At 48.2% G+C, this 21526-nt stretch overlaps 2 protein-coding genes across 3 annotated transcripts; one reads left to right on the top strand and one right to left on the bottom strand.

Annotated features, from left to right (window-relative positions):
- The first annotated feature begins 10246 nt into the window (after nt 1–10246).
- Nucleotides 10247–13065, top strand: TNFAIP8L2 (TNF alpha induced protein 8 like 2). The gene is made up of 2 exons (XM_025858350.2): nt 10247–10358; nt 12004–13065. Exon 2 carries the CDS (start codon nt 12009–12011, stop codon nt 12561–12563), a length of 555 nt encoding a protein of 184 aa, XP_025714135.1. The 5' UTR covers nt 10247–10358; nt 12004–12008; the 3' UTR covers nt 12564–13065.
- Nucleotides 13062–21489, bottom strand: LYSMD1 (LysM domain containing 1). 2 transcript variants are annotated; one of them, XR_003205502.2, is made up of 4 exons: nt 20587–21489; nt 14710–15074; nt 14111–14318; nt 13062–13505 (listed from the first exon to the last, which is right to left on the bottom strand). XR_003205502.2 is itself a non-coding variant. In XM_025858349.2 (3 exons), the coding sequence occupies exons 1-3, from the start codon at nt 20764–20766 to the stop codon at nt 14174–14176; spliced, it is 690 nt and encodes a 229-aa protein (XP_025714134.1). In that variant the 5' UTR covers nt 20767–21489; the 3' UTR covers nt 13062–14173. The 2 variants fall into 2 exon arrangements, 1 of the variants encoding a protein (XP_025714134.1); XM_025858349.2 differs by having other exon boundaries at nt 13062–14318.
- Nucleotides 21490–21526: the final 37 nt, after the last annotated feature.

Here is a 21526-nt window from a genome sequence, read left to right as displayed (position 1 = left end):
GCCCGGGGCTCTGGGCCGGGCCCCAGCCGCCCCGCCCGCCTCCCGGCTGGCCCCGCCTCCGGCCCGCCTCTGGGTCGCCGCGACCAATCCGGCTCTCGGAAGCTGGCTGGACACCGCCTTCTCGGCACCTCTTCACCAATAGTCCTTCTTGGGGGCGGAGCGTCGGGAGCACCGCCCACCGAGAGGGCCCGGCCGGGAGGCTGAGCCCGAGACCAAAGCCAGGCGCGAGATGGAGAGACCCTCGGACAGTCGCCGAGACTCGGACATAGGGGATCACACGCTTTAAAATGGAGAGGCCCTGGGGAGAAATCTCACACGAGAGGAAGGAAGAGAAGCTGGAAGGAGAGACAGACGGGAAACCCGGGGACCTCGGTTGGGCTGGGCTGTCAGAGCCGCGCGACGCTCCCTTCCTCCGTTCTCCCCAGGGGCTTTGGCTATCCTGCTTCCGCTTCCAGAGTCTCCCCCCTCAACCTCTACTCTGCCCCAACCCTCTGTCCCTCCTCTCTACTGGTTTTACCTCAACCTCCTTATTTCTCCCACGTGCCTCCTCCCCATGTTCATCATGACCCCAATAAGGGAGGCCTAGCATGCACTTGAGGGCTTGAGGCCTGGGAAAGGATAGGAAGATGTCACCAGGAGGTTTTTCTTGTCCCCATCATCTCCTCCCCTCCCACCTCTACTGTCAGAGCAGGATGGGCATGGGCCACTAGGCCAGGAACTAGGGAGCCAGGAAGCCAGGGTGGCTGGCAGTCAGGCTGTTGGTTGATGGAAGAGGACAGGTGAGTGGGGCTCAAGCCAGAAGAGAGACGAGGAGATTGGGACAAACTGCCTCAGAGAATCACACAGAAAGAGGAGCAACATGGAGACTCCAAAGAGGGAACGTGACCAGCTGTCCCAACCCCACATAGCCTTACTGGCCCCAAGACACAGGATTAGTGTTGTTCCATCTTTCTTTCTTTCTTTCTTTCTTTTTTTTTTTTAAGATTTTATTTATTTATTTGACAGAGAGAGACACAGCGAGAGAGGGAACACAAGCAGGGGGAATCGGGGAGGGAGAAGCAGGCTTCCCGCGGGGCAGGGAGCCCGATGCGGGGCTGGATCCCAGGACCCTGGGATCATGACCTGAGCCGAAGGCAGACACTTAATGACTGAGCCACCCAGGCGCCCCATTCCCTCTTTCTTCAGAGGCCCTGGACATTCCTTCAGACAGCAAAACTGCTCCTTCTCCATCTCCACCCTCCATAAAGACCCTTTGATTCTGGGAAGGTCAGCAAGAAGGAAGAATGAGACTACTTCAGACAGCACTGCTTCGCTCCCACCTTGGTATTGCCTGCTGAGATTTTTTTCCCTGCGTGGGGGCTAGGACAAAAGACGTTCTCAAAATTCCCAGAATAGTGGGTGGCCTGGGAGACACTGGCATTCTTGGATAGTTTTATCCGAGTGGGCACCTCCTTTCCCCTACTCCCACATACTAGTCCCTGGACTGGAGGAAAGGAGAGGCAGGGGTTTGCTACTTATGGCCAGCCTTTACTGAACTGAGATCAGGATGGGTAGCATCACTGACTGGGCTAAGCCTCACAAAGAGTAAGCAAGAAATATAAACACACACACACACACACACACACACACACACACACACACACACACACACACACACACGGAAGGCCAGGTGAACCAATGAGACTAATCAGAAACAACAGAACAATACTTACACAAGGCTAATTACAGGGGGTCTTGGGTCCAAGGCAGTTCGGTGTTTTAAAGGCTGTAAAGAGGTTTTGGGGAGAAAGGCACCTCAAAATATAAAGGCACTCAGAGGTTGAAAGAAATCTCCCCAGCTGTTAGCAAAGGACTTAGGTAATCAAATATGTGCTCATTAAACAGATTAGTGAATGGAGATTGAGGTATAATTTATTTAAAAAAAATTTTTAAAGATTTTATTTATTTATTTGACAGAGAAAGCGACAGCAAGAGAGGGAACACAAGCAGGGGGAGTGGGAGAGGGAGAAGCAGGCTCCCCGCTGAGCAGGGAGTCTGATGTGGGGCTCGATCCCAGGACCCTGGGATCATGACCTGAGCCGAAGGCAGATGCTTTAACAACTGAGCCACCCCGGCGCCCCAATTTATTTAAAATTTTAGGGCCCCCCTAAAATCTCAGTTCTATCCAATAAGTATCATAAGCATTTACTTCAGGTACAATCCACTGTGGGATGTGGTCCCAGTCTTTAAAAAAATGACCATCTACCATCCCACCAAGGCAGCCCCAGGAAGGAGAGCCCCGAGACCACTAGCCCATGACAGCCACAACTCCAGCCAGCCAGCAAGTCACCAGGCACACAGTCTACACAAGTGATGACCATACATAAGACAATCCCTTTAAGTTTAAGAGAAGTAGCTATTCCACTAACTCATAGAAACAAACACAGAAAGGGGCGCCTGGTGGCTTAGTCGGTTAAGTGTTTGACTTTAGTTCAGGTCATGATCTTGGGGTCCTGGGATGGAGCCCACATCATCGGGCTCCCTGCTCAGTGGGGAGCCTGCTTCTCCCTCTCCCCCTCCCCCTGCTTGTCCTTACTCTCTCTCTCAAATAAATAAAATCTGTAAAAATAAAATAAACAAAATCTTGAAAGAAAAAAGGGAAAGAAAAAATAAAATGACCATTGGGGTTCTTGGCTGGCTCACTAGGTAGAACACGTGACTCTTGATCTTGCAGTTGTGGGTTCGAGGCCCATGTTGGGTTTAGAGATTACTTAAAAGTAAAATATTTTGGGGCGCCTGGGTGGCTCGGTCGGTTAAGTGTCTGCCTTCGGCTCAGGTCGTGATCCCAGGGTCCTGGGATCGAGCCCCGCATCGGGCTCCCTGCTCCGTGGGTAGCCTGCTTCTCCCTCTCCCACTCCCCCTGCTTGTGTTCCCTCTCTTGCTGTGTCTCTCTCTGTCGAATAAATAAAATCTTAAAAAAATAATAAAATAAATAAAATGCAATACTAAGTCTTGAAAGAAAGAACGAAAGCAAGCAAGCTACATTGAGTATAATTCCTAAATGAAAGAAAAGACGATGTTTTTCATGATGACTGTAGGGAAAGATGTTGGATACATTTTTATCATGGCGAATGGGAGAATTTTGGTGGGAGCTGGCTTGGTGTTAGAGAAAGGAGAAAATGTTCCAAAGAGTAACATAGCTTAAACAAAAGTTTGTACTTGGTAAGCATTGAGCCTGAAGCATGGATAGCAAAAGGCCGGGTATGACTAACATAAGAAAGACACTAGTTACAAGCAGAGGAAAGGGAAAAGGGAGACAAATTATGGAAGGCCTGGAATGCTAAAGTGAGTAGGTTAAAATAATCTGACAGGAATAGGCTGTTATTTTAAATTATCAAATAATGTTGTTATTTGTCAAAATGCTTTATTTTAGCAAGAAGACAAGGAAACCTACTAGCAAGAAAACAAGGGGTTCAAAGATGAGGGGACCAAGGCAGTCAGGTAAGGATGGTGGCACTGGGTATGGAAAGAAATGGATGAACTCCTTCAAAGGACAAATCCTCAGCGTCTTGTGGAGAAAATCCCACAATCCCACAGATTGGAGACTTTAATAAATTCAGGATCTCCAAGCATGGAAAATCACCCTCTCCCAATCCTTAAAAGTAGCTATTTCAGACTTCCACCTCATTCCTCAAGTTTCTCTCCTCACTACTTCCTCGCGTATCTCAGCAGAACCCACATGCATCTTCAGAGAAAACAGCAGTAATGTGAGAATTCCACCAACTTCTTGGGCCCTCTCCGGATGCACTTCGCTGCATCCTCACATCTCTGTGGTCCCAGTGGATGAGGCACCCATATTGCCCGTCCAAGGTTCACCTTCCCACGTTACCGTGAGCTCCATGCACACAGGGCCTAGCTAGGCTGTCTTGCTTGTCTCTGTATACTTTGCACTTAGCACAGTGCCTGGCACATAGCAGGAGTTAACAGTTAACACACTGGTTGCCTAAATCTGTCCCATCTCTTACTTAGGGGTCTTATTCCACATGTCTTCAAATCCTTTCTCCTTCATTTTTAAAAAAGATTTTTTATTTGTTTATTTGAGAGAGAGAGAGTGTGTGCAGGGGTAGGAGCAGAGGGAGAGGAACAAGCAGCCCCCATCCTGAGCCCAACTCAGGGCTCAGTCTCAGGACCCTGAGATCATGACCTGAGCTGAAACAAAAGTCAGATGCTTAACTGACTGAGCCACCCAGGCACCCCTTTCTCCTTCATTTTTAACCTTTCCTTTTTCTTTTTCTTTTTTTTTTAAAGATTTATTTATTTATTTGAGAGAGCGAGAATGAGAGAGAGAGCACATGAGAGGGGGGGAGGGTCAAAGGGAGAAGCAGACTCCCCGCTGAGCAGGGAGCCCGATGCGGGACTCGATCCCGGGACTCCAGGATCATGACCTGAGCCGAAGGCAGTCGCTTAACCAATTGAGCCACCCAGGCGCCCCTAACCTTTCCTTTTTCTACTGACATTTTCCCCTCAGTATCTACACATGCTCAAGGATTTCATGTGATTAAAAAAAAATTCTCGGGGCGCCTGGGTGGCTCAGTCGTTAAGCGTCTGCCTTTGGCTCAGGTCATGATCCCAGGATCCTGGGACTGAGCCCCACATCGGGCTCCCTGCTCAGCAGGAAGCCTGCTTCTCCCTCTCCCACTCCCCCTGCTTGTGTTCCCTCTCTCGCTGTGTCTCTCTCTGTCAAATAAATAAATAAAATCTTTAATAAATAAATAAATAATTCTCGGGCGCCTGGGTGGCTCAGTTGGTTGAGCGACTGCCTTCGGCTCAGGTCATGATCCTGGAGTCCCGGGATCGAGTCCCGCATCGGGCTCCCTGCTCGTCAGGGAGTCTGCTTCTCCCTCTGGCCCTCTTCCCTCTCGTGCTCTCTATCTCTCATTCTCTCTCTCTCAAATAAATGAATAAAATCTTTTAAAAAAAATTCTCAACTTTCCCTTGATCCTTGTCTGTATTTAGCTATCACTCAGTTTCTTCCCTTCACAGCTGAACTGTAGAGCCACCTATACTCACTGTATCCATTTCCGTATTCTCATTCACTTCTCAGTCATCTTATTTTTTACCCCCATTAATCCACTGAGATTGTTCCCATCAAAGCCCTTAAGGACCTCCGTGTCACATTCAGTGGACAGCTCTTCAGTCTTTATCCTTTTGCCCTCTTTATGGCGTTTGGCCCTTTTAACCCCTCCTTCCTTGAAATGCTCTCCTCTTTTGGCTCCTGGGTACTTTCTCTTGCCAGAAACTAGGGGCTTAATAAATATATATTTTTAATTAAAAAAAAATTTTTTAAAGATTTATGTACTCACTTTAGAGAGTGAGAGCACAAGCGGGAGGGGTTGGGGGGACAGAGAATCTCAAGCAGACCGCGCTGAGCAGAGGCCGAGGCGGGGCTCGATCTCACGACCCTGGGATCATGACCTAAGTGGAAACCAAGAGTCAAACGCTTAACCAACTGCACCACCCAGGTGCCCCAACATATATTATTTAAATGAATGAATGACTTCACTTCTATTACTATGACCTCTCTTTCTCAGCCTTCTCTGACCTCTCCTTAAATGTTGCTGTTCCCCAGGGTCGTGTCCTTAGCCACCTCTTCTTGCTCTACACATTCTCATTGGTCAAGATAATCCACACCAAACGTTACAATAATGACTTATGTGGGGCACCTGGGTGGCTCAGTCAGTTAAGTGTCAGACTCTTGGTTTCAGCTCAGGTCATGATGTCAGGGTCGTGAGATCGAACCACACGATGGGCTCTGCACTCAGCATGGAGTCTGCTGAAGATTCTCTCCCTCCCTCTCCCTTTGCCCTTCACCCTGCTCACACTCTTTCTCTAAAATAAATAAAATCTTTAAAAAATAATGACTTATGTGCTGTTCCTTATAAAATCTAGCTATTCAACCTGGGTCTTTCTCCTAAGCTCTAAACTCACTTTTACAACTGCTTATTGGATATTTCCATTTGGATTTTCCACAGGTTTTTACCATTCAGTGTAAAGACAGGAAGCTTGTCTTTTATCTTTGTATTTCCAGCACTTAGACATAATGCCTGGCATTTGGTGAGTGGAGGAAGAAAAAAATGCATCAAAGATGTGAACTACTTCCAGCTAAGTCAGGTTACAGTCTTGCTTGACTGCTTCAAATGACACTGAACTCTCTCTTCCTAAAATGATTCAAGAGTACTGATCTTAACCATGGTGCAAACTCAGCTAAACAGAAGCATAGGAATGTTCCCTTCGGCATTTTGTCCCAGATAACTGAAGTTTACCCAATTGAGTGCAAAACATTTTCATTTTAACTGTTTCAAATAGGGATTATTCCAAAAAGTATTGTTAACTTCCTGTGGATTATATAGTGGGAAGAGCGTGACTGGGTCACTAAGACCTAGACTGAGCTGGGGAGCATGACTTTGGATAAATCACTTCTCTCCAAGGCTGAGTCTGCCATCTGTGAGTGGTCACTTTCCCTGCTTGCCTACCTCACACGATCAAGTAAAGTAATGCAGGAGAAATGTTTGGTAAATCCAAAAATGTTTCACACATTTAAGATGCCATCACTTAACCAGTTGTTTCCTTACTCAGAGGAAGGGCTGCAAACCTAATTGTACAGGAAAACAGTGAGGACAGCAAAGTCTAGAATATACATGCTTAATACTGTGCACTCCTCTTCTATATATGGCCACAAATGCTAGTTTTCATTTGTCTCCTTTTTTGTTTTCCTAGTCCCCTCTTTTGATCTGTGTGAATTTTCTTTTTTTTTTAAGATTTATTTATTTGAGAGAGAGAGAGAGAGAGAGAGAGAGAGAGAATGAGGAGGGGGAGGGGCAGAGAGAGAAGCAGACTCCCCAAGCAGGGAGCCAGACATGGGGCTTTGATCCTAGGACCCTGGGATCATGACCTGAGCCAAAGGCAGACGCTTAACCAACTGAGCCACCCAGGCGCCCCAATCTATGTGAATTTTCATTGTTATCAGTGCTCTTGCTTCTAAAAGCTCCTCTTTCCTCTTTTAATTTGCTGCTGATTATATGCTGTGGGTTCGGAGGTTATTCAAAATGGGTATATATTAGGAGAAAATAAAAGAAACACTTGCCCGTGAGTGAATTAAATGCACAATATTACATGTGACTGTTATGTTGCTACTATTTCCCCCTTATCTCCTAGTTCTTGGGTGGGGTTTGAATTTATTCTTTCAGCCAATATTGATTTAGCACAATGTGTGCCAGGCCTGCTGCGGGCTCTAAGGCATCATCCCCGCCCTCATGGAGTTTATAGGCTAGTGGGGATGCAGTTGATAAAAGCACAAATTACAGTGAAGGGGGCCATTCTAAGAGGGAGGTATACAGTTCTAAAGGACTATATCTCAGAGGGGTCTAATGTGGTTTAGGGACTCATGATGGCTCCACAGATTTGACTATCCAGCTGAGCCTGAAGGCTGGGTAGGAAGAGAAGAGGTGTGTGTATGGGAAGAGTTCCAGGCAGAGAAACAAGAAGTGGGAAAGTCTAGAACACAGGACAAGGTGGAAGGAGAGGGACAGCAACCACACAGGGTGAGTACTGGAGGAACTGAGAGAATTGCAACACAGCTGTGATACAAGGGGGCAGAGAGAGCTGAGGACAAGGAACAGACCCGAGGAGAAGCCAGAGAGGTCAATGCATAAGGAATTGGTAGTAGAATTCAGCAAGTATCACTGTATTTGCATCTTCCTGTATTCACACTTCCCTTATTTTTCAATTAGATTGCGCATTTCTTTTAAAAAGGACTCTTCTGGGACGCCTGGGTGGCTCAGTTGGTTAAGCGGCTGCCTTCGGCTCAGGTCATGATCCCAGGGTCCTGGGATCGAGTCCCGCGTCGGGCTCCCTGCTCGGCGGGGAGCCTGCTTCTCCTTCTGCCTGCCACTCCTCCTGCTTGTGCTCTTTCTCTCTCTCTCTGACAAATAAATAAATAAAATCTTAAAAAAAAAAAAAGGACTCTCCTGTCCCTACTGTTTTGGTAGTGCCACCTATGACTGTCCCCAGAATGTAGGATCAGTGAATTGATCAGAGGATATAGGAGTAGAATGCGGCCACATTCGTAATGAGGTCGAACTCACTGCCTCACAATCTTGTGAGGTAATTAGCAGGAAAGGCACAGACTTGGGAATCATGCAAGGCCCTCTGTTGGCCATTTAACTAGCTCTTGAATTTGTGGACATGTTATTTAATCTCTCAAAGCCTCAGCCTCTTCCAATCAGCAAACAGGATATGGCGACATTTAATTCATAAGGGTACCTGAGAGTTAAATGAGGTATTTACATAACATGGGGCAGAGTGCACTCAACAAATATGACCTCTGATCTCTCCTCACTTCTCTCTCCGGAACTCCAGTCTGCTCTTTGCCATCTGCCCCCACACCTTGCTTCTTAGCCATTCCCTCTCCTTGGCGCTTTGGAAGCATTCCTCTCCACCTGCTCCTTCAGCTCAGCCTACAAATGTCCTCAAACCCCAAGCTAAAAATAGTTCCTCTCTCAGTCCAGCTCCCCACCCCCTTAAGCTACCTGGAAAGTAGCTTTGCTCTTCATCCCCTTACCATCATACTCCTCAAAGGAGGCGTCAGCATCTCCCAGTCTAGGCTGTATCAGGGGCCCTCAGCTCTAGACTCTGCGGTGAGAGATGGGAGTAAGGAAGGGGCCAAGACTCAACCACTGTCTCCCAAGAGGCAGGATCCACAGTTGTTGCGGCATCAGCACAATGAGGATGGCTCCTACCTCCGAAACTCACTTTACTCTTCAGCTTTTGCCACCTAGCCAATGTTCCAATCCTTCCCCTTCTGCTGGAGCTTCTTATAAAACCACCAAAGCCTGAGGTCTCTCATCAGGCCTCATCCTGTGCTTAAGCAAGCTAAACCCTGATCCAGCAGGCCCTCCCACAGCTAAAAACCTAATGAAGCCTCTAACCCATTCCCACTGAGCTACTGATGTCTCTCCCCTGATCCAAAATGCCAAATGTCTCCCTACTGCCCACAGGAGAAGTGTGAACACTTGAGCAAGTGTGTTAAAGCCTACCGCGATCTGCTTTTTCCTTCTTCACTTCTTTCTCAAACCACCTGGGCTGCAGACATACAGAATAAATCAGCACTTTCCAAGTATGCCCCATATTACCCTTATTTGTTGTATGGCTTATGCTAATTCCCATCGTCTGGGAAGCACTTCTCCCCCATTTCTGCTTAGTAAATAGTTGAATCCATCCTTCTCATTCTGCCTCTTCGGCCTTCCTATCAGAAATAATTTAACTTCTCTTTACTCTCATTATTCTTCCAATTTCTATTAAGTTAATGACATCATTTGACTTGCATTGTAGTTACATATGCTTAAGTTTATCTCCTTGACAAGGCTGTCTGATTCTTTTTTTTTTTTTTTAAAGATTTTATCTATTTATCTGAGAGAGAGAGAAATCGAGCACAAGCGGGGGAGGGGCAGAGGGAGCCGGAGAAGCAGACTCCCTGCTGAGCAGGAGCCCACCCCAGGACCCTGGGATCATGACCTGAGCAGAAGGCAGACTCTTAACCGACTGAGCCCCCCAGGCGCCCCAAGGAGCATTCCTGATGGAATCCTAAATACTTGGGCCTCCTTTAGAAGCTGTGCCTTCTCTTCATTTCTGCATCCCTGTAGCGACAACAAAGCACAGCAAGCAGGCGGGCTTCCGCCAGTGGTTCAATGCTGTGCTGACACCTGCTGGTCACATCTGGTTTGGCCGCCCTGTCTCCAGCACCTTCCTCTCTAGGATTAAGGGTGGGGACAGTCCATGCCACCCCTTACCCAGCCAAGTACCGGAAGCCTATGTTCGTGGTACCGCTGCCCTGAGCACCACCCTTCCCTGGAGACTCCAGGAACACACTCACATCTGCTGGTCTCTGGCCCAACTCGGCCACGTCCAGCCTAATCTTCAGAACTTCCCCCACTGACCCCCACCCTAGCAATTTGTACTTTACATCCTTCCCAGTACCACAGAAATATAAGAAGAAGATCTCAGGAACTGGGCATCAAGGAAATTAAAGAGGCAGACAATTTGAGAACAGAGGATGTGCAATCCTTCCTCCTAACCTCGCAAAACCAAGGCTATTTCCTACAGAGTGCTATTCCTTTTAACCTTTGTTGCATTTCTAGGAGGCTCTCGGGCCACAGACTTGTCTCGAGGACAGTGTGATGAACAGGAGGTTGAGCACAGAGTAGGTAGGCGGGGCTTGAGGGGTGGGGCCAAGCCAAAGGGCCTCTCACTTAGGAGCTTCTCCATTCTGTCAGCTCTCCCAGAACGTCCAAGGCAAGACTGGCACCCAGCGCACGCAGCAGGTGAGGGGCCATCAATGACAGAAGGGTAGAGGCTTTAGGGGTGATGGTGGCAGAAGAGTCCCAGCTCTGTCAGCCTGAGCCTTCCATGTTGTGAGACTCTCACTTGACAGAATTCTTGGGTCCCCAGCAGAGGCCCAGCTCAGTCTTCCCTGGGGCAAGGCAGCCTCAGAAAGACATGGTTTGGGACGGTACAGAGGCAGGGCAGAGGCATGGGGGTGATACGGGTGTGTGACAGAGTACTGAGAGATGTGAGGACATCATAGGAGACACGGAGGTAGACACAATGGCCAGAGGGAGAGCTTGGCCAGAGGATCGCAGGGCAGGACCCAGACAAGAGAAAAAGGGAGGCTGAAACAGGAGGGAGAGGACAGTGGACCAGATAGATGTGAGATAACCACGGGTGCAACGAAGAGCTGGGTAACAGGAAGGCCAAGGAGGAAGGAAGGCTCGCATGGAGCAATCTCCTCTTCCGGCTGTGGAGCCCGGTCCAGAAAACCCCAGGCAAGGCCAGGAGCAAAAAGTGAGGTTTCAGCTTCCCACTGGACTGATACAGCGGGGCAGGACCCTCCCCTCAACAGTACCCATCTCCCCTGTGCCTTCAGACTCCCATTTTGGTTTGGGGGAGAGGGCGAGGCTGCTCCTCACTGCGGTAACAGCCACATCCTGCAGAGCAGGGGAGGGGGAAGTAAGAAGCAAAACAACCAGAACCACGGGCAAGGACCATGGGGAGAGAACCCTGGATATGCGGCGGTGATGTGCCACCAGGAGGGTCCTCGGTTCAGTCCCAGCAGAAGACCGTGGGCCTCTAGTACTACCTGGCCCCCCCGGAGGTGTTTTTTTCTCATGCTTCCTTAGTCTGTATCAACCTCATTGAAAGCGTTCCAGGGAAGGTTTCTTTGGGTTCTGTAGTTCGAAGCCCATTTTAATCATTTGCTAGTGACTTTGGCCAAGTTGCTTGATTTCTCTCAGCTTCAGTGTTCTCATGGCAAGATGGGGATGCCTACCTTACAAAGGGTTGGGAAGACTGGGACAATTCCCATAAAGCACTTGGCACATATGTTCTCAATAAACGTGAGTTATTATTATCAGGACTCCTGGGACCCCTACCTCACCCACTTCCTTAAAGGCGGTACGGCACATGAGCGGCCACGGACTTTTGGGAGTCAGGAAGATGGTTGCGTTTGACCTCGGGTAAATTTAAAGCAAGCCTCAGTTTGCTCGGCTGTAAAGCAAGGAGAGTAACAGCCATACCTCATAGATGTATGGTACCCAGTCAGTGTCCCCAGTGGTTGCTGTGACAACTAGCCGCCAGGTGAGGCTTATCTTTTCCCCTGTAGCCCAGCAACAGCCGACTTCCCCTTAAGGCTTCACTTGTGGGGGCTAGCAGACTGTGTGCCCTCACGCCCCCACCAAGGCTAGCATGCCCCTCTGGGAAGTGTAGAGATCGAGATTTCCTACAGTTCCACAGGAAAAGAAATGGGAACAAGGCAGAGAAGACTGAGGGGGCCCAGGAGGCAAAGATGACAAAGAAAGATGACAATGAGATAGAAACCAGAGAAAGGGCGAAAAGCCATTTCTCTCTTTCTAAGGAAGCCTGTGGCGTTTCTTCTAGTGTCTGACCGCAGACCCCCCCCCCCTTCCCCAGGAACTATGGAGTCCTTCAGCTCAAAGAGTCTGGCACTGCAAGCGGAGAAGAAGCTACTGAGTAAGATGGCAGGTCGCTCGGTGGCGCATCTGTTCATGGACGAGACGAGCAGTGAGGTGCTGGACGAGCTCTACCGCTTTTCCAAAGAGTACACGCACAGCCGGCCCCAGGCGCAGCGCGTTCTCAAGGACCTCATCAAGGTGGCTGTCAAGGTGGCCGTGCTGCACCGCAGCGGCTGCTTCGGCCCCGGCGAGCTGGCCCTGGCTGCCCGCTTCCGCCAAAAGCTGCGGCAGGGCGCCATGACCGCGCTCAGCTTCGGCGAGGTGGACTTCACCTTCGAGGCGGCCGTGCTGGCCGGCCTGCTGACCGAGTGCCGGGACACGCTGCTGGAGCTGGTGGCGCGCCACCTCACGCCCAAGTCACACGGCCGCATCCGCCACGTGTTCGATCACTTCTCCGACGCCAGCCTGCTCACGGCCCTCTACGGACCCGACTTCACTCAGCACCGGGGCAAGATCTGTGATGGGCTCCGGAAGCTGCTGGACGAGGGCAAGCTCTGACGGCCCGGGACCCAGCACGTCCTACCTTAGCCGCAAGGCGCACTGAGAAAACCACACCGAATGGGCTCTCTAACCCTGCTCATCTGCACTAATGCTCTTCAGTCCTCAGGCTTCAGTCTTTCCCCAGAGTGCTTTTGCCTCTGAGACCACCCCAACCCCCCAACTGCTGGTGGAGAAGAAGCAAAGCTGAGGGTTGAGGCCTCTCTCCCACTCCAGCCCCAGGACAGGAAACAAAGCTGCCTGAAAAAGACGAAGTGAAACTTGGATCTCTATTTCCCCCATAAGGGACATTTGAAACAGGGAAGCCCCCTCCATTGTGAACCAGGGGAAGAGGCATAGCCCAACTAACCCTTCAGGGGACACTAAAGACAGAAGGGCCCTCCTAGACCTCCAGCTCCAGGCAGAGCGTGGACAGATACCAGAGGCTCTGTTCCAGAGCGCAGGAAGAAGGGGCTAGGGCAGGGGGGATTCTCACAGGGGAAATAAAACTACTTAACATGCACAGGGCTCAATGTTTAATCTCTCCAGCTTCTTGTACCTTACGACCATCACGGAGGCAAGAGATACAGAAACACCACTTATCTCACCTCTCACCATTTCCATACGGGAGACTGAGGCATAGTTCCACGTATCACTGGGGTTCCCTTGCCTACTTCTGCTTAAGAAACTAAACAGAACAAAACAAAACAAAAACCAACTGTACCGCAGATCAGTGCTACAAATTGCAAATAAATATGCAGTGAGGAGCAAGGCCTAGATCAACAGGCTCTGGTGGGGAGGGAGTGTAACAAAGAAACTCCCACAACAAAACGTCTCCCCCAACTGTCCTTTTCTTCAAACTCCAAGGTAATTCTTCTTTCATCCCTTGCCTCACACAGGCTGAACAGAGGAGCAGATTAGATGGGTGAACTGGTGGCATGGAGAGTTCTGGTCCCTACTTTGCTGTTTTTTGTCAGAACGAGAGTTATGAAAAAGTTATGAACTGGTTAGTCAGAACTGAGCCCAAACACTTTACTTTGAGATTGGGGGAAAGGCCCAGCACTGTCTGCCGTTCTCTGCAGAAGGGCTAGGTCACGGATTGCCCCCTCCTCAGTAACATGCTTGCCTAAGAAGGTGGCGAAGGTGGGGTACCGGCAGTCACTGGCTCTCTGGTCCTGGACTCCCCTCGCCCCAGAACTATAGAAATCCCATTTTTCAGTTACAAGAGGGAAACAATAAGATACAGCAAACAAATACTACTTCAATATAGCACCAAATAAATTAGGTATTATAGTCGGAAATGGGGAGGAGGCTGGGGGCTGGGGGAGTCCTTATCTCCCTGCTCTAAGGCCAAGGAATGGTAAAAGGGATGGGAAAGGCAGCCGGGATGTAAAAAGAGCCTTTTGAATCTAAAAGACAGCTCTAGATTCAGCCCAAGAACTGAGGAGGATTCTATTCCCCATCCCCAGTAAAGCTTTCCCAGGCCAAGGAACTCTAGATCGACAGGAGGCTGGGAAGATGGCAGGAGGGAGGGAGGTGGGCTGGGAAGCCATGTTCTTGAGCCTCACCTCGGGCTCCTCTCCCCCTCAAGTTGCTCCTTCAACATCTTCTCTCAATCAGTTCTGGGGACATCAGAGTTTGAAGATTTCATCCTCCTGGTCCCGAAGCGTCCGGGTCCGAGCGGTCTGGGTCAGCGGCACTGGACCTAGGACTGCTCGCTGCTGCATCCGTGGGGGGCTCAGGTGAAGGCCTGCACCCTCCCCAGGTACACTGCGGCTGAGGAAAGGGGGCAAAGTGACAGGTCAGGGGAAGAACCTGAGAAAGGGCCCAGTGAAGAGGTACATGGGAAGCTGTCCTCCCCTCCTAATATACATGAGCTGCTTGCTCTGAGATGGAGTCTCATTACCCTCTGGATAAACTCTAACCCTAATGCTCCTTCATGGATCATCAGAGCTACACCACCACTCACCTACTTTACCCCAGTGAGAACAGAGAACCATTTCCTGCTGCTCTACCCATCCCAGCAGCCACTGGCTCTGTTGTTTCAGGGCCACCTGGGCGAAAGGCTTTCCCCTGCTTCTGCTGACTACTTGTGTGTCCGGTCAGGTAAGGCTGCAAGGAGGCAGAAGTCTATGGAGGGGCTGAAAAGGAACCGTTCAAGACTCACCCACTTTCCCCCTTTTTCAGCTTCTGGGCGGCAGCCTTCTTTGACAGGCTGATCTGTGAATCAAGCTTCTTCAGGAAATCAGAGGCAGAGAGGTCATGGATGGGAGTTGGGGGTTCCCGGCCAGGTGTGGGAAGGACTTCCCCGTTAGCACGGCCTGAACCTGTCTCTTGTTTCTTCCCGCCAGCTGAGGGTGGCCGAGCTTCATCCTTACTTGACTGTGCCTCTTCCTCTCCATCCTTCTCTTCCTCAGAATCCAAACCATTGAACAGCTCTCGGGGCTCTGTCAGGATGGGGATGTAGAGGGTTTTCTTCAGGAAGATGGAGTCATTAGTATAAAGGCGGTTTGCACGCTTAATCTGTTCCATCTTTAAAAAAAAGTCACCGCAATTAATGACAGTAATAATATCAATCTTCTATCTGTTCACCATCTCATGCCTTTTAAAGTGATCGTACAGATTCTCATCTGACCCTGTAACAACCAAGCTAAAATACAAAGGGCTGATATTAATATCATTCCTATTTTATTGATCAGCGGTTTCCATACTTTTTGGTGTTAGGGTCCCTTGACATTATTAAAAACTATTGAGGAAAAAAAGCTTTCATTTATGGAGATTATAGCTATCAACATTTAAGGTATTATAAACTAAAACTGAACAAACTGAAAAACGTGTATTTCTTTTAAAATAACTCATTATAGGGGCACCTGGGTGGCTCAGTCGCTTAAGCATCTGACTCTTGATTTTGGCTCAGGTCATGATCTCAGGGTTGTGGGACTGAGCCCCGGGTTAGGTCCTGGCTCAGCAGGGGGTCTGCTGGAGACTCTCTCTCTCCCTCTCCCTTGGCCCCCCATACTCACTCTTGCTCTCTCTAAAATAAATAAATCTTTTAAAAAAATAACCATTACATGTTAACATAAATATTTTAATGGAAAATAACTATTTTCCAAAACAGCAACAAATGGAGCAAAAAGAGAGGCACTGTTTTACATGTTTGCAAGTCACTTTAATGTCTGACTTAACAAAAGACCACAGAAGATTCTCCTATCTGCCTCTACATTCAATGGGCTGTATATTAAATATCTTATAGCTTCTGGAAAATAGAGTACACTCATGAGAATGAGAATGAAAAAGACAGAGCCTTATTATCATTACTATGAAAATAGTTTTGACCTTGTGATCCCTGAAGAGTCTCAGGGACTCCAAGGGATCCCTGGACCTCACTTGAAGAACGTCTGTTAAAGATGAAGGAACTGAGGCTCAGAGAGGTTAAGTTACTTGCCTAATACTACCCAGTAAGTTAATGACAAAGCCAGAACTGGAACTCTGGGCCTTTTTACTCCTTCTGCAGATATTCTTCACACTAATACTAATAATTTCACTGACCAAATATTTATTTAGTACCTATTTATTCATCACCGAACATAGTGATTGGCATTACCTTCCACTAGCCACCCAAGGTAGAAATATCAATGCCATCCATAATCACTCTTTTCTTTCACCACCCATACCGAACCGGTCAACAAAAGTGCTGCGAAAATCTCTCTCCTGTCTAGTCTGACCTTTATGTTGACGACCATTACCTTAGAACAGATTCTTAGTATTTCTCATCCGGGCATTACAACCGTTTTTTTAACTGGTCTTCCTCTCTCCACTTCTATGTATCTCCACCCCACTAACATCTATCTTTCTAAAAAAAAAAAAAAATTAATCTGATCAACCTACTACCCTGCTTTATCAACCTCCTGTGGCTCCCCATTGGCTCAGAGATAAAATTCAAATTAGCATTCAAAGGTTCTCAATCTACCCCCGTAAGATGTCTAGTCTCATCTCTCTTCTTCTGCCACCTATACATTTTGCCATCCTGAACTTTTCATTTTTTTTCTGAACATTTTATGATCTTTCACACCTTTGTGTATTTATCTACCTAAATTACTTCTCCACCGTCCCCTTCTCTGATGGGAAAACTTCTTATCAACTATCACTCCCTTCGTGTTACCTTCTCCAGGGCTCCCAAGGTATGCTGTAAATATTGCCACATAATACCTACCCTATCATATTGTTATTCACCTCTTTGCATATTTGTCTTGCCCAAACTCTGTGAGTCCTTTGAGGGCAGGGATGCTGTTTCTGTATCCTAAGGCACGCCTCAGCATCACACAAACCTGGCACACAGCAGAAGTTCATTAATGCTTTATGAGTAAATAAACTAGATAACAAAATATAAAAACTGCAAATGTAGTATGTTAGTAAAAATCTTTGCTATAATGTTTAAAATAAAACTGGATTAATTTGAACAATAAAAAAAGTTAAAATTGGCTTGCAGTTTTGTACCCTTATTTTGCAAAGCGCTTTGATGCTATAAATTTTATTTTGCCTAGGTAATATCTTAAGTCCCAAGCTCCAAGATGTTATGAATTCTGTGAATTTTCTGGTGCTTTTATTATTTCCTAGAAGTACCATATAAGGCAACATCATTCCCCCTTTAAAAAGGATGCAACCAAAGCCAAACCCCAGAGGAGTCCTAGGCTGCTGAGCCAGTCTGCTGAGCTAGAAAGGCCATTAGAATCTAGTTAAACAGAGCAGTTCAAAGTGAGGATTTTAGAATGAGACAACCTGGTCTGAATCCTAGCTCTACTAAGCAGACTTGTAGTCTGTAGCAAGCTATGACCCTAAGCCTCGCTTTCCTTATCTTTAAATATCTGGGGACTAGTTACAACCACTTCATAAAATCTTATGGAGATAATATGAGATAATATATAGAACTTGGCATATACTAAGTGTTCTTTAATGACAGGTAGATGACAACTCAGGTAATTATCATTATTTAATACCTCTTCCTCATTTTACAAATGGTAAGGAAACAGGTCCCAGACAGATAAAGTGACTTATGCAGCCACTTAGCTGGTAAGCAGCAGAATGAGGCCAGAACCTGGAACCCTTCACTAGACTACAGAGCTTTTTTGTACTCAGAAGGGTACAGGGCTGTAAGAAAATCTCCATAAATAATAGCTGATTTACCAGTGGCACGGTTCCCTTCTTTGCAGAGCTTCTGAGCCTCTGCTGGGATGGAGGGGCCACTCTACTTTCATATCCACTTCCTTTGTTTAGGCCATGGCCTCTACTTGAAATGTTCACTTTCTTATCCTCCCAGTCTCCACCTGTGGAAATCTTAGCCATGTTTTCATTCGTTCAAAAAAACATCTATTAGCTTCTTTTTTTAAAGATTTTATTTATTTATTTGAGAGAGAGAGAATGAGAGAGAGAGAGCACGTGAGAGGGGGGAGGGTCAGAGGGAGAGCAGACTCCTAGCCGAGCAGGGAGCCCGATGCGGGACTCGATCCAGGGACTCCAGGATCATGACCTGAGCCGAAGGCAGTCACTTAACCAACTGAGCCACCCAGGTGCCCCAAAAAACATCTATTAGCTTCTATGTGCTGGGGACTATGCCAGACTCCAGAGATATAAAATTGAAAGAAGATAGTTCTGTCCCTTAAGGAAAGTACAGGTTATTGGAAAGACAAACATTTAAAAGGTACAAACAACTGGGGGCGCCTGGGTGGCTCAGTTGTTAAGCATCTGCCTTCGGCTCAGGTCATGATCCCGGGGTCCTGGGATCGAGCCCCGCATCCGGCTCCCTGCTTGGCGGGAAGCCTGTTCTCCCTCTCCCACTCCCCCTGTTTGTGTTCCCTCTCTCACTCTGTCTCTCTCTGTCAAAAAAATAAATAAAATCTTTTTTTTTAAGATTTTTTATTTATTTGACAGAGAGAGACGACAGTGAGAGAGGGAACACAAGCAGGGGGAGTCGGAGAGGGAAAAGCAGGCCTCCAGCGGAGCAGGGAGCCCGACGTGGGGTTGGATCCCAGGACCCCGGGACCATGACCTGAGCTGAAGGCAGACGCTTAACGACTGAGCCACCCAGGCGCCCCTAAATAAAATCTTAAAATAAAAAAAAAAGGCATAAAGGATTATAGGTTTGTAGAGGAGCTACAGGAAGGAACTTCTAAATCTTTCAAGGCCCCTTAAAATTCCCTTAAAATCTACACTTGTGTCCTTCCTTGTCCCTTTCCAGCTAAAAATTAATCTTTTTCTGATCTCCAACCCTTTTTTGTTTGTTTGTTTTTAAGATTCTATTTATTTATTTGAGAGAGAGAGCACAAGCAGGGGAAGCAGCAGGCAGAGGGAGACGGAGAAGCAGGCTCCCCGCTGAGCAGGGAGCCCAATGCGGGGCTCCATCCCAGGACCCTGGGATCATGACCCGAGCTGAAGGCAGACACTTAACTGAATGAGCCACCCAGGCGCCCCTCCAACCCTCTGTTAATACCTCTACAAACTCACCACATTCAGTCACCTGCAATCATTATCTGTGTCCCCATTCATTTCTCACTAGACTGCAAATTACATGAGGGCAATATCTACACATTTTATTTATGTTCCTATCTCTCGGGATGGTTAGAACAGTGCTTAAACATACCAAGCATAGAAATGTTGGCTAGGGGTGCCCGGGTGGCTCAGCTGCGGTTGAGTGTCTCACTCTTGATCTCTGCTCAGGTCATGATCTCAGGGTCGTGAGATGGAGCCTGGCATCTGGCTCCATGCTTAGCAGGGAGTCTGCTTGACATTCTTTCCCTCTCCCTCTGCCCCTCCCCACCCCATGCTTTCTCTCTCTAAAATAATAAATAAATAAATCTTTAAAAAATATTGGCTAAAAAATGTTAATAAAAAAATAAAAAGAGGGGCACCTGGGTGGCTCAGTTGGTTAAGTGACTGCCTTCAGCTCAGGTCATGATTCCAGGGTCCTGGGATCAAGCCCCGCATTGGGCTCCCTGCTCAGTGGGAAGCCTGCTTCTCCCTCTCCCACTCCCCCCTGCTTGTGTTCCCTCTCTCGCTCTCTGTCAAATAAATAAAATCTTTAAAAAAATAAATAAATAAAAAGAAATGTTGGCTAAATTTGACAGGATATGGAAAAAAACTCATCAGGTTCAATGCAATGTGTTTTTACACCTATTAAATATACCACACCCATAGCCTGAAATGCCTGGTGTAGAGAGTACCTGTTTTGCACCAAGGAGGCCACCCTACTGGAAAGAATGCACAGCGCTGAGGAGTAAAAAAAGAACCAGAAGAGATAGAGTTTAAAAACTTAGAACCAGGGGTGTCTGGGTGGCTCAGTCAGTTAAGCAATGGACTCTTGATTTCTGCTCAGGTCCTGGTCTCAGGGTCCTGGCGTGGAGCCATGAGAGGGGCTCCATGCCTGCCTGTGAGTCTGCTTGGGATTCTTTCTCCCTCTCCCTCTGACCCTCAGACCCCCACCCTCCACAAATAAATACATATATCTTAAAAAAAAAAAACAACTTAGAACTAGAGTGGTTAGAGTACTGGTCTCATAAAAACTTAGAATTAGAAACCAGCTCTCCATTGTTTGCTGTAAATGCTTAATCACTTGCAATTAAAAAGTTTCTATGTGGTTAATAGTACGAGCTTTGGAGTCAGACCTGTTTGAATTCCCACTCTAACACTCATTAGTTAGTTGACCTTGGTCAAATTGGTTAGCCAATCTAAGTCTCAGTTTCTTCTTCTGTAAACAGGGGACAATAATTGTATGTTTGAAAGGGATGTGAGAACCAAATGGGCCAATGTATGTAAAGCCTCTAGGATAGAGATGACATAATAAATAGAAGCAGCTCCTCTCCACTGGGATAGTGGCACAGGATTTGTCCTAACCAGACAGGGCAACACTGAGATGGGAAAACAAAAAGATAAAGGTGGATCAGACCACAGTTAGGAAAATTTCAGGGTAAGTTGCCTAGAAGAGTCATTACATTCTAATGAGGAATAAATTTCTAAATGGTTGTCTGCATCCCGATCGTGGAAGACTCACCGTCACCCCGTATTTGAGTGCTAGTCCAGCCAGGGTGTCTCCGGGGGCCAACTGATGCTCCAGGCGTCTTTCCCTCACCGGGGAGCAGGCGGACTGCACCAGGCTTCCGTAAGAACGAGCCCGGCTCCCTTGAAGCAGTCCTGACCCCCCGAGGGGGGCCTGTCTAGAGGGAGAAGCCATCTCCTCACCCTGTCGACAGCCGGGGTTGCAGCTAAGGGAGACCTGGCTAAGTGCCCGACAGTGATGGGACTGGGGTCTAGGAACGGATATCCAGGGGATTCCTTTCCCCTTCTGTCTCCCCTCCTAACTCTCCGCCTCCCCCGGCACTTCGCGCCCCCTCCGCTCTCGTTTGTCCTCCTTCCAAGCCCCCCTCCCACAAATCTGTGCCGAGTATTCAGTCCCTACCTGAGTCTATCCTTAGCACCCTGCTGACTTTCGACCCTCTCACAATTCGCTACGTTGACCTCTGACCTTTGAACGTAGCTACCCTCCTCCACACTCCGCTCAGTTTGCCACCCCCCGCCCAGGTCGGGCAGCCCCCGCCTCCTGGGTTCCCCCAACTCCCTGGCTCCGCCCCGTCCCGGGGTTGGTCCGCTAGTGTCAGGAATAAATCCGGCCCACCCCTGGTGGGCTGTCGGCGGCAGAGGAGACGCGTGATGAGCGCGAGAGTTTGTAGTCCACTTTCCACTCAGAGATCCTCCAAGGCCCGCTCCGCATCAAATCTGTCACAGCATCAAAATCGGTCTCCACCTTTAGGTTCTTGTCTCCCCATACGCCTCGAATCAGCCAAGATGCAAGGGCCGGGAGCCAGCTGGGCGGCAAGCTCTTTGAAAAAAAGACTTCATTTCCCAAAGGCCCCGCGCGTGCGGGGTCGCCGGGTCGCACCGGAAGGGCGGTCCCCTCGGCAGGCTGTGGGCGGGCTTTCGGATAGCGCTGTGCA

This window comes from Callorhinus ursinus, unplaced genomic scaffold (genome assembly GCF_003265705.2).
Source record: "Callorhinus ursinus isolate GAN/ISIS: 27379988/994484 unplaced genomic scaffold, GSC_fseal_2.0 scaffold90, whole genome shotgun sequence".
NCBI classification, from domain to species: domain Eukaryota; kingdom Metazoa; phylum Chordata; class Mammalia; order Carnivora; family Otariidae; genus Callorhinus; species Callorhinus ursinus.
Note: the sequence above shows the minus strand (reverse complement) of the source record. Positions and strands in the feature narration are given on the sequence as shown.

Coding starts and splice junctions, on each gene's coding strand:
- TNFAIP8L2 (XM_025858350.2), top strand. CDS start 12,009: ATGGAGTCCTTCAGCTCAAAGAGTCTGGCACTGCAAGCGGAGAAGAAG.
- LYSMD1 (XM_025858349.2), bottom strand. CDS start 20,766: ATGGCTTCTCCCTCTAGACAGGCCCCCCTCGGGGGGTCAGGACTGCTT. Junction 15,075..20,586: donor CACTCAAATACGGGGTGACG/GTGAGTCTTCCA, acceptor TTTTTTTTAAAG/ATGGAACAGATTAAGCGTGC. Junction 14,319..14,709: donor CTGAAAAAGGGGGAAAGTGG/GTGAGTCTTGAA, acceptor CCCTTTCCTCAG/CCGCAGTGTACCTGGGGAGG.